The sequence below is a fragment of the Scyliorhinus torazame genome, chromosome 15 (genome assembly GCF_047496885.1).
Source record: "Scyliorhinus torazame isolate Kashiwa2021f chromosome 15, sScyTor2.1, whole genome shotgun sequence".
NCBI classification, from domain to species: domain Eukaryota; kingdom Metazoa; phylum Chordata; class Chondrichthyes; order Carcharhiniformes; family Scyliorhinidae; genus Scyliorhinus; species Scyliorhinus torazame.
The window spans coordinates 9,196,376-9,209,638 of record NC_092721.1 but is presented as its reverse complement, the minus strand read 5'-3'; the positions used below and the strand labels follow the sequence as shown (position 1 = coordinate 9,209,638).

Below are 13,263 nucleotides of genomic sequence, written 5' to 3'. Positions count from 1 at the left end.
TCTCTATCTCGTTCTCTCTCTTTTTCTTTTTCCCCGATCTGTATCTCCCTTTCTCTCTCTTTTTAGTCTGCTCGGGCTATTCTTTATTTTTCCCTCATTTCATATTCAAGCTGCTTTAATTCTTTTTCATGTTCAAGTTGCTGGATCTGTAAATTAATTCTTGCCATTTCCAATGATTCTGACTGTGCCTCAAGCAATTTTAAATGCTCAGCTACCACCGCAATTACCTCTTCTTTTCATATGTTGTCAGGTAATGTTAACTGCAATGCTTTTGCCAAATCTAAAAGACATTTTTCAGTCTCTGTTCGTAAGGTACTGCGTGTGACCTTCTCCACCCCCAAAAACTTCTGCGCCTCTGAAAGAGCCATTGTCCACAACACACTCCCAACTTAAACTGGAATACCACACCTGAAAAGCAAACACAAATATGCTCACCTGTCACTGTCTTTAAGTTCACGAAGCCAACCCAATCACGAAAGATAGACTTTTATCCCAGACACGCCCCCAATTTGTTATGGGCCAAAGTTTAGAGAACGTCAAAGTATATCATGGAGTTCACCTGACCCACAACTGTTTATAGATTTTGGTTACAGGGAGCACAAGGGCCTACTCTTCAGGTGTGATGCAACAGAGGCCTGAAGCACTTGTAATCAAAAGCAAAGTTTATTCTACGAATTCAGTTAACATTTTATAAACACACAGTAAACATTTTTATCAACTGCAAACATAAATACCCCACACATCGGCAGTACACTATATTTAACCCTTAATAACTTCCCTTTACTGTTTCACTCAAGTAACAACATCCATAAATCAGACAATCCCTTTTACCACAAAACGGTAGGTTTGAATTCCTTCCAGAACACAGTTATTACTTTGAAGTTATTAAGTGATCTGGAGACATATTTTTGACATGCAGAGAGAGAGACACTCCAAGATCTTTGACGTCTGAATACATCTTCCAACTGTCTGAACCGAAAGTAAAACACAGAGCCACACACAGCGTCCAGCTCAAAACGAAAGTAAAAACCAGAGCCACACACAGCTTTCAGCTCAAAACAAAAGTAAAAACCAGAGCCACAGCCCAGCTCCACCCACACAATGACATCACTGCAGCCATTTGAAATGGCAAACAGTTCTTAAAGGGACATTCCCATGTCAGTATGCAATGTCTATCTCCAACAAGAGAGGATCCAACCATCGCCCCTTGACATTCAATTGCATTACCATCGCTGAATCCCCGACTATCAACATCTGGGGGTTACCATTGATCAGAAACTGAATTGAACACGCCATATGAACACAGTACCTACCAGGGCAGGTCAAAGGCTAGGAATCCTATGGTGAATAACTCATCTCCTGACTCCCCAAAGCCTTTCCACCATCTACAAGGCACAAGTCAGGAGTCTGATGGAATACTCTCCACTTGACTGGATGAGTGCAGCTCCAACAACACTCAAGAAGCTCAACACCTCCCAGGCCAAAGAAGCCCCGCTTGATTGCTCCCCCTTCCACAAACATCCAAACCCTCCACCACCGATGAACAGTGGCAGCCGTGTGTACCATCTACAAGATGCACTGCATTAACTCGCCAAGGTCACTGTGGCAGCACATTCTAAACCCACGGCCACTACCATCTAGAAGGACAAGAGCAGCAGATACCTGGGATCCCCACCACCTGGAGGTTCCCTTCCAAGTCACTCTGCACCCTGACTTGGAAATATATCCCCGTTCCTTCACTGTTGCTTGGGCAAAATTCTGGAACACCCTCCCTAACAGCACAGTGGGTGTACCTACACCACGTGGACTGCAGGGGTTCAAGAAGGCGGCTCACCACCAACTTCCGAAGGGCAACTAGGGATGGGCAGCAAATGCTGGCCGAGACAGAAGATAGGGGAGTGAGCGGTGCGGGGCATCTCCTAGGGAGTGGGCATGAGGCAGTGTTGCAACATTACAGTCATCCATTATATTTCCAATGATTGATTCAAAAGCTGGAAATACCTACATTTTCCATGGACGAGTGGCAAACAGAAAGGAAACCTGGTTTTTCCACAGTTTTAATAAATTCTGGACTTGCTGAGTGCAAGCGATGAACCATCTGGCTGGACAAGTGTTTCTAATTACCCACCCTACATCTGTGGAATTTGGTTCTTTTGGCACTAACATTCCGTCCTGCTCGTTTCCACACGACCTAAACTAATCAGACACACTTGCCTGTGTCGGGCGAGAAGCCAATAAAGATTTAAGGCAGACTTGGCCCATCTGAAGCCAGCTCCAGTTTTGCCGCTAGCCTCCCCGATACAGAATGTCCGTGAAGCCCTCCGGCATTAGCAGTTTAATTTTGTCACCTACAGCCTAAACATGCACGCAGACGTTCTGGTAAATTCCATAGTTTTGCTCAGCGTTGTGTTGGTGTCTCAGAGCTTCTTGCAGCCTGATAGGTGAGTACAGTACAGCGCTCCTGGAGTGCTTCATTACCTGTTATTATGGAGATCTGTTAAACCCTTTTATGTCGGATTGCAAATATCAGGAAATAAAAATTCCAAAGCTGTACAATGACAGCTCTGTGTGTCAGAGAATGGAAAGAAAAGCAGGCATGTCCCCACCTGCAAAAATATTAGAGACGCACGTATAGCTTTCTCAACAGAAAATTGTGTATTTGTAGCAGAAATTGAAAACATTATTTCGCCGCTTGGTTGTATGCTATTCAGATTGACAATTTTCTAATTTAAACCTGACATGACTGGATGTTTGACAAACAGATTGTGTTTCAACAAGGAGAGGATCAACCTGTCTCAAACAATGTGTACCTGTTATCAAACAAATGTTGTGAACCTATCCTCTCAATTGATCGTCCCAGGTTATATCTTACTTGATCTCCGGGGTCATATTGTTACCATATTCAGCCAATCGACAATTATAATCACAGCTATAACTCCTAATGTTGGAATAAGTTTCCTGATATTTATTTAATACAAGTGCTTTTTGTTCCTCTTCAGCTTTTGGGAAGTTGTGTGGGATTTTGAATGCCATTGGGAATTAAGCACCAAAACAATCGATTAAGGAAATGCTTTGGTGATACAGAATTGATTAGTGGTTAAGGCTACTCGGCATTATTAGTGATTGAAGCATAAGGGCTCTCCCGCATATTTAAAATGGTAAGGATTAGGACGGATGCACCATTAATGTGACATGTGATGCATTAACAATATATCAAAGAGGAGAAAGCATAACGCATGAAGACAGCAAAACACATCTGACATTAAAACGCAATGGCAGAGTAATTTAACGTCTGATAATTTATTGCTAGTGATAAAATAGACCACCTCGTGGTAAATTAAGTGAATTAATTACACCTCAGTAACAGAGAGTCAACCAATTGACCTTCGCTAATGAGTCTACCTCAGTGTTTTTCTTTCATTCGTTCTCAGGGTTTGGGAAGTGCTGACAAGTCTGGCATTTATTAGAAATCTCCTAGTCAGGAGGTTGTGGGTTCAAGGCCCACTCCAGAGTCATGAGTACACAAATCTAGGCCGATACTTCCAGCGCAGCCCAGAGGGAGTTCTGCTCTATCTTTTGGATGAAACATTAAACCAAGGCCCTATCCACCCTCTCAATTAGACATAAGGTCCCGTGGCAATGTTCTGAAGAACAGCAGGGGCGTTCTCCCTGGTGTCCTGGCCAATAGTTATTCCTCAATCGACATCACAGACACATATTATCCGGCTATTATCACATTGTTCCTTGTGGAATCTTGCTGTGCGTAAATTTGCTGCCGTATTGCCCATGTTACAACATTTGACTTCAATGGTTACAAAGTGCTTTGAGGCTTGTCCTGAGTTTGTGAAAGAATCTAGATATGCAGGGTAGGTGGATTGGCCATGCTAAATTGCCCCTTAATTGGAGAAAATAATTGGGTACTTTAAATTCATTTAAAAAAATAATTTGCTTGACTAATTTAGCTCAGTGAGCACAGAGGTGATTGGTGAATGGGACTTGGTGTGAGTTGGCGTACAGAACAGCAGAACTTATAGAGGTTAGAAAATGGGCAGTCGACCAGGAAAGCAGTGAAATAGTCAAGTTTGGAGGTCAGAAAGACATGGATGAGGATGTCCGTGGGAAGCGGACAGGTGGTCTTTTGGAGGTGAAAGTAGGTGGTCGGGGTGGTGTATTGGATGTCGGATCAGAATTTCAGTTCATGTTGGATAGAAGTCCAAGGTTAAAGCTGAGACAGTGACCCGGGGAGGGACACAGACAGCGGCGAGTGAGCAAAGCTTGCAGCTGAACCCAAAGGCAATTGGCTTCCCAATAATTTGTTGGAGGAATTTTCCTGCTCATCCTGTACTGGAACTTGTGATTTATTTCTATTGGCCAATCCACCTACCCCACATATCTTTTGGGTTGTGGGGGTGAAACACAGACATGGGGAGGATGTGCAGACTCCACACGGATAGTGACCCAGGGCCGGGATTCGAACCCGGGTCCTCAGCGCTGCAGTCCCAGTGCTAACCACTGTGCCACATGCCACCCTTAGTCAAGCAAATTCTTGATTTTAAATTCTCCAGATTGAATTCCCTCCCTTGGCCACACACCTAACCTGCCTATATCTCTTTGTTAATTATTATGTTCAATTATTGAACAGCATCTTGCAACACAGAAGACCCATTGTGTTAGTGTCAACTCTCCTTGAGAGAGTTGTCCAATTTAATCCCATACTGCAGTTTTTCCCCATAACTGCACACATTACTAATGTACATGTTTGATTGGCTTCTGAAAATTCCAAATAATCTAATTCCACCATCTTTTCAGGTAGTGCATTGCAGATCATAACCAACGGCAATATGAAGAAATTCAAAGCTTGCTACCTGATGTGCGTAATACATACACTGGCAATAGAATCACAGATAGACAGAATCGTTACAGAGCAGAAGGAGACTATTTGGCTCATTGTGTCTGGATTGAATGAACAATTAACATCATGCCAATACCCAATCTTCTCCCTGTAACCACACACACTCTTCCTCTTCCAATTGCAATTCTCCATCTCTCCGCCACCAGCCCTGAGTTTAAGGAAGATGACAAATGCCATCAATGCTTCTGCGATTTCCACTCTCACTTCCCGTTGTATCCTTGGATACATCTCATTCAGTTCTGGTTCTTCCTTTAGGTGTAGATAGTCCATAAATTTAGGTGTAGATAGTCCATAAAAACTGCCTCATAAATTTTAAAGTGTATTAATTACTCCCTCCCTCAGCATGGTCCCAGCAGCATTGTCCTTGGTAAAGACAAATGCAAAATATTCTTTTCATACCTGAACAACTCCCCCTGCCTCCATGCATAAATCCCCTTTTATGTCCCCAATCGGCTCTACTCTTCCTTTTCCCAGCTTTTTGCCATTTTGTGCCTATAGAAGACTTTAGCATTCCCATTTATGTTAGCTGCCAATCTCTTTTCATACTCTCTCTTTGCCCCTCCCATTTTCTTCTTTCATTTCCTCTCTGAATGTTCTATATTCAGGCTGGTTCTCCATTGTATTATCCATCTGGCATCTCTCATAAGCCCACTATTTCTTCTTCGCCCGAAACTTTATCTCTTTTTTCATCCAGGGGGCTCTGGATTTGTTTGCCCCACCTTTCCCCTTGGAGGGAATGGACCTCGGCAGGGCCCAGTCCATCTCTTTGAAGTTTTCCCATTATTCAGCTACCATTATTCCTGCCAAATCGTGGGTGGAATTCTCCCACTTTGAGACTAAGTACAGTGATGGGCGCCTCTGGTGATGCCAGACTGGCACCATCCCGTGCCAGATTCTGTGCTTAGAACCACATTAGTTATGGACAGGCGACTTCCCTTCTGAGTCATCTGGTGGGCCAGCAGCTGACTCATAAACCTTTGACCCCCTTAATTGTGAGCTTTTCATGCAGCCTTTTTGGGTCCCTGTACCCCACAAATCCAGGTGCAGTACTGACCCGCATCAGCGACACAGGTGGGTCCACAGGCCTAGCAGCACGGTCCTGTCCATGAAGACAAGCTCGGCATGGAGATGGAGCCAGGAACAGTACTGTCGAAGGATTGTTTCGATCCGAAACATTAACCCCGTCTCTCTCTCCACAGACGCTGCCAGGTCTGCTGAGTTTATCCAACATTTTCTTTTGAAATTTACCAATCCCGGTTCTGAAACTTTCAACTGAGCCCCAGCCTCAATAATGTTCTTTTTTTGGAAAAAATAAGGAGAAATATTTTTCTACAATTAATAATTAGTGCTTTTAAAGAACTTGACATTTTTAAACATCAAGTTGCAAACATGGTATTAATTGCTACTGAAGATCCAAGTGAAAAGAAGAAATATTTATATGTTTACAAATCAATACATTATTATTTTGCAAATCATCAAACAGCTAAACTGTAAATCCAGTGGACATTCCTACATTCACACATTACCATCAATAATTACCATATGCCGGGCAGCAGGGTGGCACAGTGGTTAGCACTGCTGCCTCATGGCACCGAGGTCCCAGGTTCGATCCCGGCTCTGGGTCACTGTCCGTGTGGAGTTTGCTCATTCTCCCCGTGTTTGCGTGGGTTTCGCCCCCACAACCCAAAAATGTGCAGGGCAGGTGGATTGGCCAGGCTAAATTGCCCCTTAATTGGAAAAAATGAATTGGGTACTCTAAATTTATTTATATTTTAAATATAATTACCATACGCTTAAGTAATTTTTATTTCAAATATTACATCTTCAGAAATTCAGATTTTTCATGGATTTGCAATGATAGTCTCCATTGATAGAATTGTTCTGTCGGCAATGTGAAGAATGTGTTTCCCGTTTGGCACGTTGATTTTTCGCATTTTTATGATTAAGAAAGTCATGTAATCATTAACTGTTTTCAGAGTTCAGTTTGTTCTAAAATGATGTTTCTTCCCCCCCCCTCCCCCCCCCATGTCCTGCCAATGATATAATCTAAAGGCAAACCTCCAGTGACTGCAAGTTATCGTTGGAGACATCAGAGAAACGCTGTCAATCTCTGGACGGTTTGATCTGCAGTGGCCACGGACAGTGCGAGTGTGGGGTGTGCGTCTGCCTTGTCGGTGAACCAGGCAAGTTCTATGGCTCTCGGTGTGAGTGCCAGGACTGGCTCTGCGAAAGCTACGATGGGAGGATCTGTGGAGGTAAACCATTTCTACTACATCAGTGTCTGAAGTCAGGTGTTACTCGGTTACTAGCCGTTAACCAACGTTTCTCAGCTTGCCCAGAAATGACACATTAATCTCCAGGTTACTGCGAACAGCAAACACGCAAGAAACATAAAATAAATGATTTGTTTCAATTTTCTTTAGTCTATTAGTTTTTAAAATTTATTGTTATTCCTTTCTGAGAGTTACAAGGCCAATGCGCGGAGTGGACGGGGAAAGTTCTTAATCCACCTCCTTGCTTGCTCCAAAATCCGATTCAAATTCAAATCGAATCCAATTCATGGTCCCCACAAGAGAGACATGGTAGATCCAAGCTGACATTGCACCTGATCTCCCGTTTGATCCTACGCTTGATCTTAACCAAAAGGCCCAGAATGGACGGGTTGAAGACGGGAGAGATAAAAGGCCATTTAACTGATAGACAAAAAATATCCAGTGGGGGGATGAAGATTCAATTCATTTTTCAATTGCCGTGGGGAGGTGGAGCACCGTGAGCATGATAATGGCGGGCAACCAATCACAGGATTTGGGGCCGGGTCTGTGGAGGCCATGTGACAAAACCTGCCGGAACACATCCAACCAGAGTTGCCAACCCGACATACCCAATGTACATGAGCGGACTGAGCAATATAACCCTTGGACCAGAAAACTGTGGGTGTGTTGTCTTTGGTCAGGTTGTTTAAAGGTTGTATCACACCAGGATTGAAGTGATAAATTATATAGTGGTCGCAAATGTTAGTCATCAAAATGCGCCGATTGTCCACAAATGAAGATAAACAAAATATTGGCCGCGATTTGGCTGATGTGCTACTATTTAAAGTCAATTCTTTAAGGTTCATAGATTTTTCAGAGTTTGTGTTCTTTGTATTGAATTTTATTGGAAGAAGAGAAAACTTAGGGTGAGATCTTCTGGCCGTACGGGCCAGTGGGATTTTCCAGTCCCGCCAAGGGTTTCCCAGTGGCATGGGATGGATTTAATGGGAAATCCCATCGACAGCGGTGCGTGGGACCAGTTGTGCCTCGTCTTGTGCAGTTCACACACTGATCATGTACCTTGTGTGGAATGCGTCCCTCCTGAACAGGTTCATGACTGCCTGGTATTTTCCTGTCTCCGTGCAGATATTCAGTCTGATTGATGGATATGTTCAAAGTATTGGCAACACACGAACAGGCCATTTGGCCTAACTGGTGCATTCTGCTGCTAATGTAATGTTTCCAGACCAGCCTCCTGTCACACACTCCCCCTCCCCCTCACCCTATCAGCTGAACCTACCATTCCCTTCTTCCCTTTAAACCTATCTCCCACACCTCGTGGTAGCGAGTTCCACATTGTTGCCACTCGCTGAGTAAAGACTTTGCTCCTGAATTCCCAATTGGATTGAAGAGTAACTGTCTCGTATCCATGGTTCCCAGTTCTAGTTTCACCCACAAGAGGAAACATATTTTTTTCATCTACTCGATCAAACCCTTTTCTAATCTTGATTGTCTCTGTTAGGTCATCCCTCAGTCTTCCCTTTGCTGGAGAGAAGAGTTGTGGGCTGTTTGTCCCTCCTGATGGTTACAACGTCTCATTTCCATCCATGTTTGTTGCGGATGGGTCTGGGAGTTCGTCCTCTACTAGCTCACAGCCAGAGCTGTGCTAACCTGCTTGATGCACCCGGCCCCTTTCTCTTCAGTGGCTGGACCTATGAGCATTGAGCTGGGCCCCTTGACAATTGCTCTCGGACCGCTCTCTTGATTGGCTACGCGCAGGAAGATGGCACAAATGTGTAGCGGTGAAAGGTTGTGTCCTGTTTGCCACTCCGTCCCCACCTCCCTGCCCATTCCAGCGACAATCTAAAAAGAGGGATGGGATTTGTGGAACTTGTGTAGGTCCATCATGTGAATTGTATGGTTTCGAAGTGACCTTCCTATATAATAATAATCTTTGTTGACACAAGTCGGCTCACATTAACACTGCAATGAAGTTACTGTGAAAAGCCCCTAGTCGCTACATTCCGACGCCTGTTGGGGTACACAGAGGGAGAATTCAGAATGTCCAATTCACCTAACAGAATGTCTTTTGGGACTTGTGGGAGGAAACCGGAGCACCCGGAGGAAACGCACGCAGACTCGGGGAGAACGTGCAGACTCCGCGCAGACTGTGACCCAAGCCGGGAATCGAACCCGGGTCCCTGGCGCTGTGAAGCCACAGTGCTAACCACTGTGCTATCAAGCTATTGAAATCACATCATGAACACTTCTTCTGTGAGCAGCAAAGCATGGTCGGCACTCGAACTCAGGGTTTCCAGCTCAGAGGCAAGGTGCGACTGACTGCACCTCGAAACCGCCCTCTTGAACTGTTGAAGTCCACTTGCTGTAGGTACATCCATTGTGCTGTTAGGCTGGGAGATCCTCAATTTTGCCCCAGCGACAATGAAGCAACGGGGATGTAGTCCCAAGTCAGGATGTTGTGCGGCTTAGTGGGCAACTTGCAGGCGACGGTGTTCCCTTGTATCTGCTGCTCTTGTCCTTCTGGCTGGTGGAAGTCAGGGGCTTGGAATCTGCTGTCGAAGGAGCCTTGGTGAGTAACTATGGCACATTTTGTTAATAGTACACACTTTCTACTGGACATCAGTGGTGGCAGAGTGAGTGGATGTGCAGAATCCACACATGCAGTGACCCAAGTCGGGAATTGAACCTGGGACCTTGACGCTGTGAAGCAACTGTGCTAACCACTGTGCGACCATGCCACCGATATGTTCTTCCTGGCTAGAGCTCTAAATATTCCTATTACTATACCCCCCCCAACCCTTAATCCCCCTTTAACCAACAAAAATTTACCAAACTCACTTTTGAAATTTTCAATCGATCTCCAACCTCAACAGCTTTTCTGGGGCGTGGGAGTTCCAGATTTCAGCCCCTTTGTGCGAGGAAGTGTTTCCTGACATCACACCTGAACGGCCTAGCTCGACTTTAAGGTTCCGTCCCACTTGTTCTGGACTCCCCCCACTCAGAGGAAATAGTTTCTCTCTGTCGACCCGATCAACTCCTATTCCTCACCTCAATTGGCTCATCCTTAAATTTCTGTACTCCAGGGAAATGCGAATCTAGCCTTTGCGACCTGTCATCATAATTTAACAGGTACGGTTGGAGAGTGGGGGATATTTTTGAAGAGAGTTTGTCCAGTGTGTGGTAATCTGAAGGAAGCTTTTCACCTGAAGGTGACAGTGTTAGTCACCTGCGGTGGGATTTTCCAAATCCCTCCTTGATGTGTTTTGCAGCAGCAGAGGCGGCCTCTCATTGGCCCCCGAGAGGGACCTTCTGGTCCCGCTGTGGTCAACAGGGATTCCCGTTGTTCGTACCCTCCGTCGCTTGGGAACCCATGGAGGGGGGGCTGGTCTCTGTTGGCATCGGAAAATCCTGCCAGCAGGAATGACCAGAATTCCCACCCATTTAGTGAGGTAATAGCCACGTGCGGGCAAAGTTAGTGGGCGGAATTCTCCGGGTCTCATTTGTCCTGCCACTGGTGCCAGCGAGAACAGAGAATTTGGCGCTCGACCAAAACTCCATTCCCTGCACTGGAGAATCTCGGCCGTGACCCTCATATCGAGTGTCCTCTTTCCCAAACTAGACTCTGCATCCAGTTTAGGAGACCCATCACGCAATAGGGTAGCCAATGAGGATCCACAAACTTCTTTAGAATCTCTTTTGGGAGATTCTGCGGCCGATAAAGTCTCTGCATAAATTAAAAACCACCTCTTCATCCATCGAACCTTCTCCCTTTGTCCTATTCCTTACTGCTGATAACAAGTTTTGTTCAAAGCTTTCCCTTTATTCTCTTGGTGTTAAGTTTATGCCCTCTGGTAATGAACTCATTGAAGGATGGTAATAGATTTAGCTCGATTTACCTCACCGAAACCCTTCATTATTCAGAAGAAATGGAATAATCACTGGAAGTTCTACCTCCTTATAGCTTGTTAATTGTCTACTCAGAATTATTGGTGAGATTTGGACTAAAGAGATACCACTATCAATTTGACGAACATACATCTGGTTCTTTGAGAAAAACTATTAATACTGTGCTGAGTCACGATGGGGACAATAAAAACACACTGTGACAATGTTTTTAAAATTATATCCTCCATGCATTTTGCCAGCTGTTTGTTGTATCAATCAACCAGTAAGAACTCAGTAACCCTGAGATTATGGCTTTTACCCAAGCCGACCGCAGATATAATGATGATAATCACTGCCTCCAAACAAAATTAAATGTCATTCCTAACTGTATTTCTGGTAAATTACATGGTTCTGACCTTACATTATTGTCATTGTTTTAAAATTCCTAACTGTTTGTGAACTGCAGCACATTCACATTCACATCCGACATTAACTTAGTGACTGGAATAGGGGTGGGATGGTGGGACACTATATTGGCATTCCAACCAGCTGCCGGCACTGGCCGATGACATTAGATATCAGAGTATTTTTCTGATCCAAACTGCAACTTTCAGAAATTCTGCTCCAGAACAGAGCGATTAGATGACGACTCAGTTTAGATAGTTCATGCATGTAGAGCCTGAGAATGATATAACACAGATAGAGGTCATTTAGCACACCGTGCCGTCAAACAGGCCACATGTTCAGTCGCTCTCCTCTCACTCTCTATCTTAACCCTGCAAACCTTTCCCTTCAAGTTCATATCCAGTTCCGGTTTGAAAGTTATGCAGTCTGTTTCCACTGGTCTGTCAGACAGTGCGTCCCCAGGTGGCAGGGTCTTTTGAGATCTCAGATTGTTGGCCTTGTCCTTTTGTAAGTGGCCCCGGTTCCAGGTAGTGATGTCACACTCAGAGTCATTGTTTTCTTTTTAAAAAATGGACTGGCTTTTTCAACATTATGTACACTGACGTTCGTGTTTATTTACTGTACAGTGTAACGCAAAAAGGCTTTTGTCTTACTTTACTTTATTTATAGATTGCTGCCGTCTAGTTTGTCGTGTCCTCGATGCTCCCCCCCCCCCTGCCTGCAACCCCCCCTAGCCCCTCTTTCCATAACCCCTCCCTGTCTCTCCCCTCCTACCCTCCTTGTTATCTTTCTTGGTTGATATGGGGCGGGGGGGGTTCCCTCTTTTCTTTGGTGGATGAGTGGGGGGTTGGGTTTCCCCCCCTCCCCCTGTGTTGTCCCTCTTTGCCTGTCTCAGGCCCTCGGCCCCCTTTCCTCCCCCTGCCCCCGGGGGTTGCTCCTTGTCTTTTTTTCCCCCCTCTCTACTCCTTCCAGTTCTCCCTCTGTTGGTCGTTGCTGGCCTCAAACAGGTTTTGGAACAGACCGACAATTTGCCCCCATGCAGTAAGGAAGCCTTCCTCCGACCCCCAGGTGGCGTATTTTATCTTCTCCTGGTGGAGAAACTCCAAAAGGTTAGCGAGCCAGTCTGCAGTTGTGGGTGCTGCTGCCGATCGCCAGTCGAGCAAGATTCTCCGGCGTGCGATTAGGGAAGCGAAAGCCAGGGCGTCGGCCCTCTTCCCCGTGTGTAAGAGTCATTGTTAACAGCGGAAGCATTGAATTTTTGGTGGTGATGGTAGAGGAGCTGGAACCTCAAGGGACACTGCCTGCTTATGGGTGGAGGGACCCGTCATGACAAAGACTAGTGTTCCTTTTAAGCACACACCAGGAAGGCAATCTGAAACCAATCTGTGTGTTCCTTCCCCATCCATATTGTCCATTGAAATTGAAAATGGGAGGCTCCTGTGAACAATTGAAGAGAAAACACTGGACCAAGAGATGTGGAGGAATGAACAGAGGACCTGTCTTTTGGTTGATCGCTATTATATTCCAGATCGCAACAATTTACTGTGTGACAATACATCTCCATATGTCCCATCTAATTATTTTGGTTCGAGGCATTGCAGAACTAAATTTCTCATTGCTGCTATTGGAGCTAGATAAGTCGATGAAGGAGAAAAGAATGGAAAGTTCCACTGAATCAGATGAGGCGAAGAAGGGTTGGGGGTGGGTCTTGTGGAGCATAAATACCAGCATGGACTAGTGGGGCCGAATGGCCTATTTCTGTGCTCCACTAACTATGTAATTCTACAT

The 13,263-nt window shown here is 45.1% G+C and overlaps 1 protein-coding gene across 1 annotated transcript in view; it reads left to right on the top strand.

Moving 5' to 3' along the window:
- The first annotated feature begins 2,232 nt into the window (after window positions 1–2,232).
- The window catches only part of itgbl1 (integrin, beta-like 1), a 290,031-nt gene continuing 279,000 nt past the window's right edge, over window positions 2,233–13,263 (top strand). The window contains exons 1-2 of the mRNA XM_072476055.1: window positions 2,233–2,441; window positions 6,965–7,167. Of these exons, the coding sequence (XP_072332156.1) occupies window positions 2,362–2,441; window positions 6,965–7,167 (283 nt within the window). The 5' untranslated portion in view covers window positions 2,233–2,361. The remainder of the gene's footprint in view (window positions 2,442–6,964; window positions 7,168–13,263) is intronic.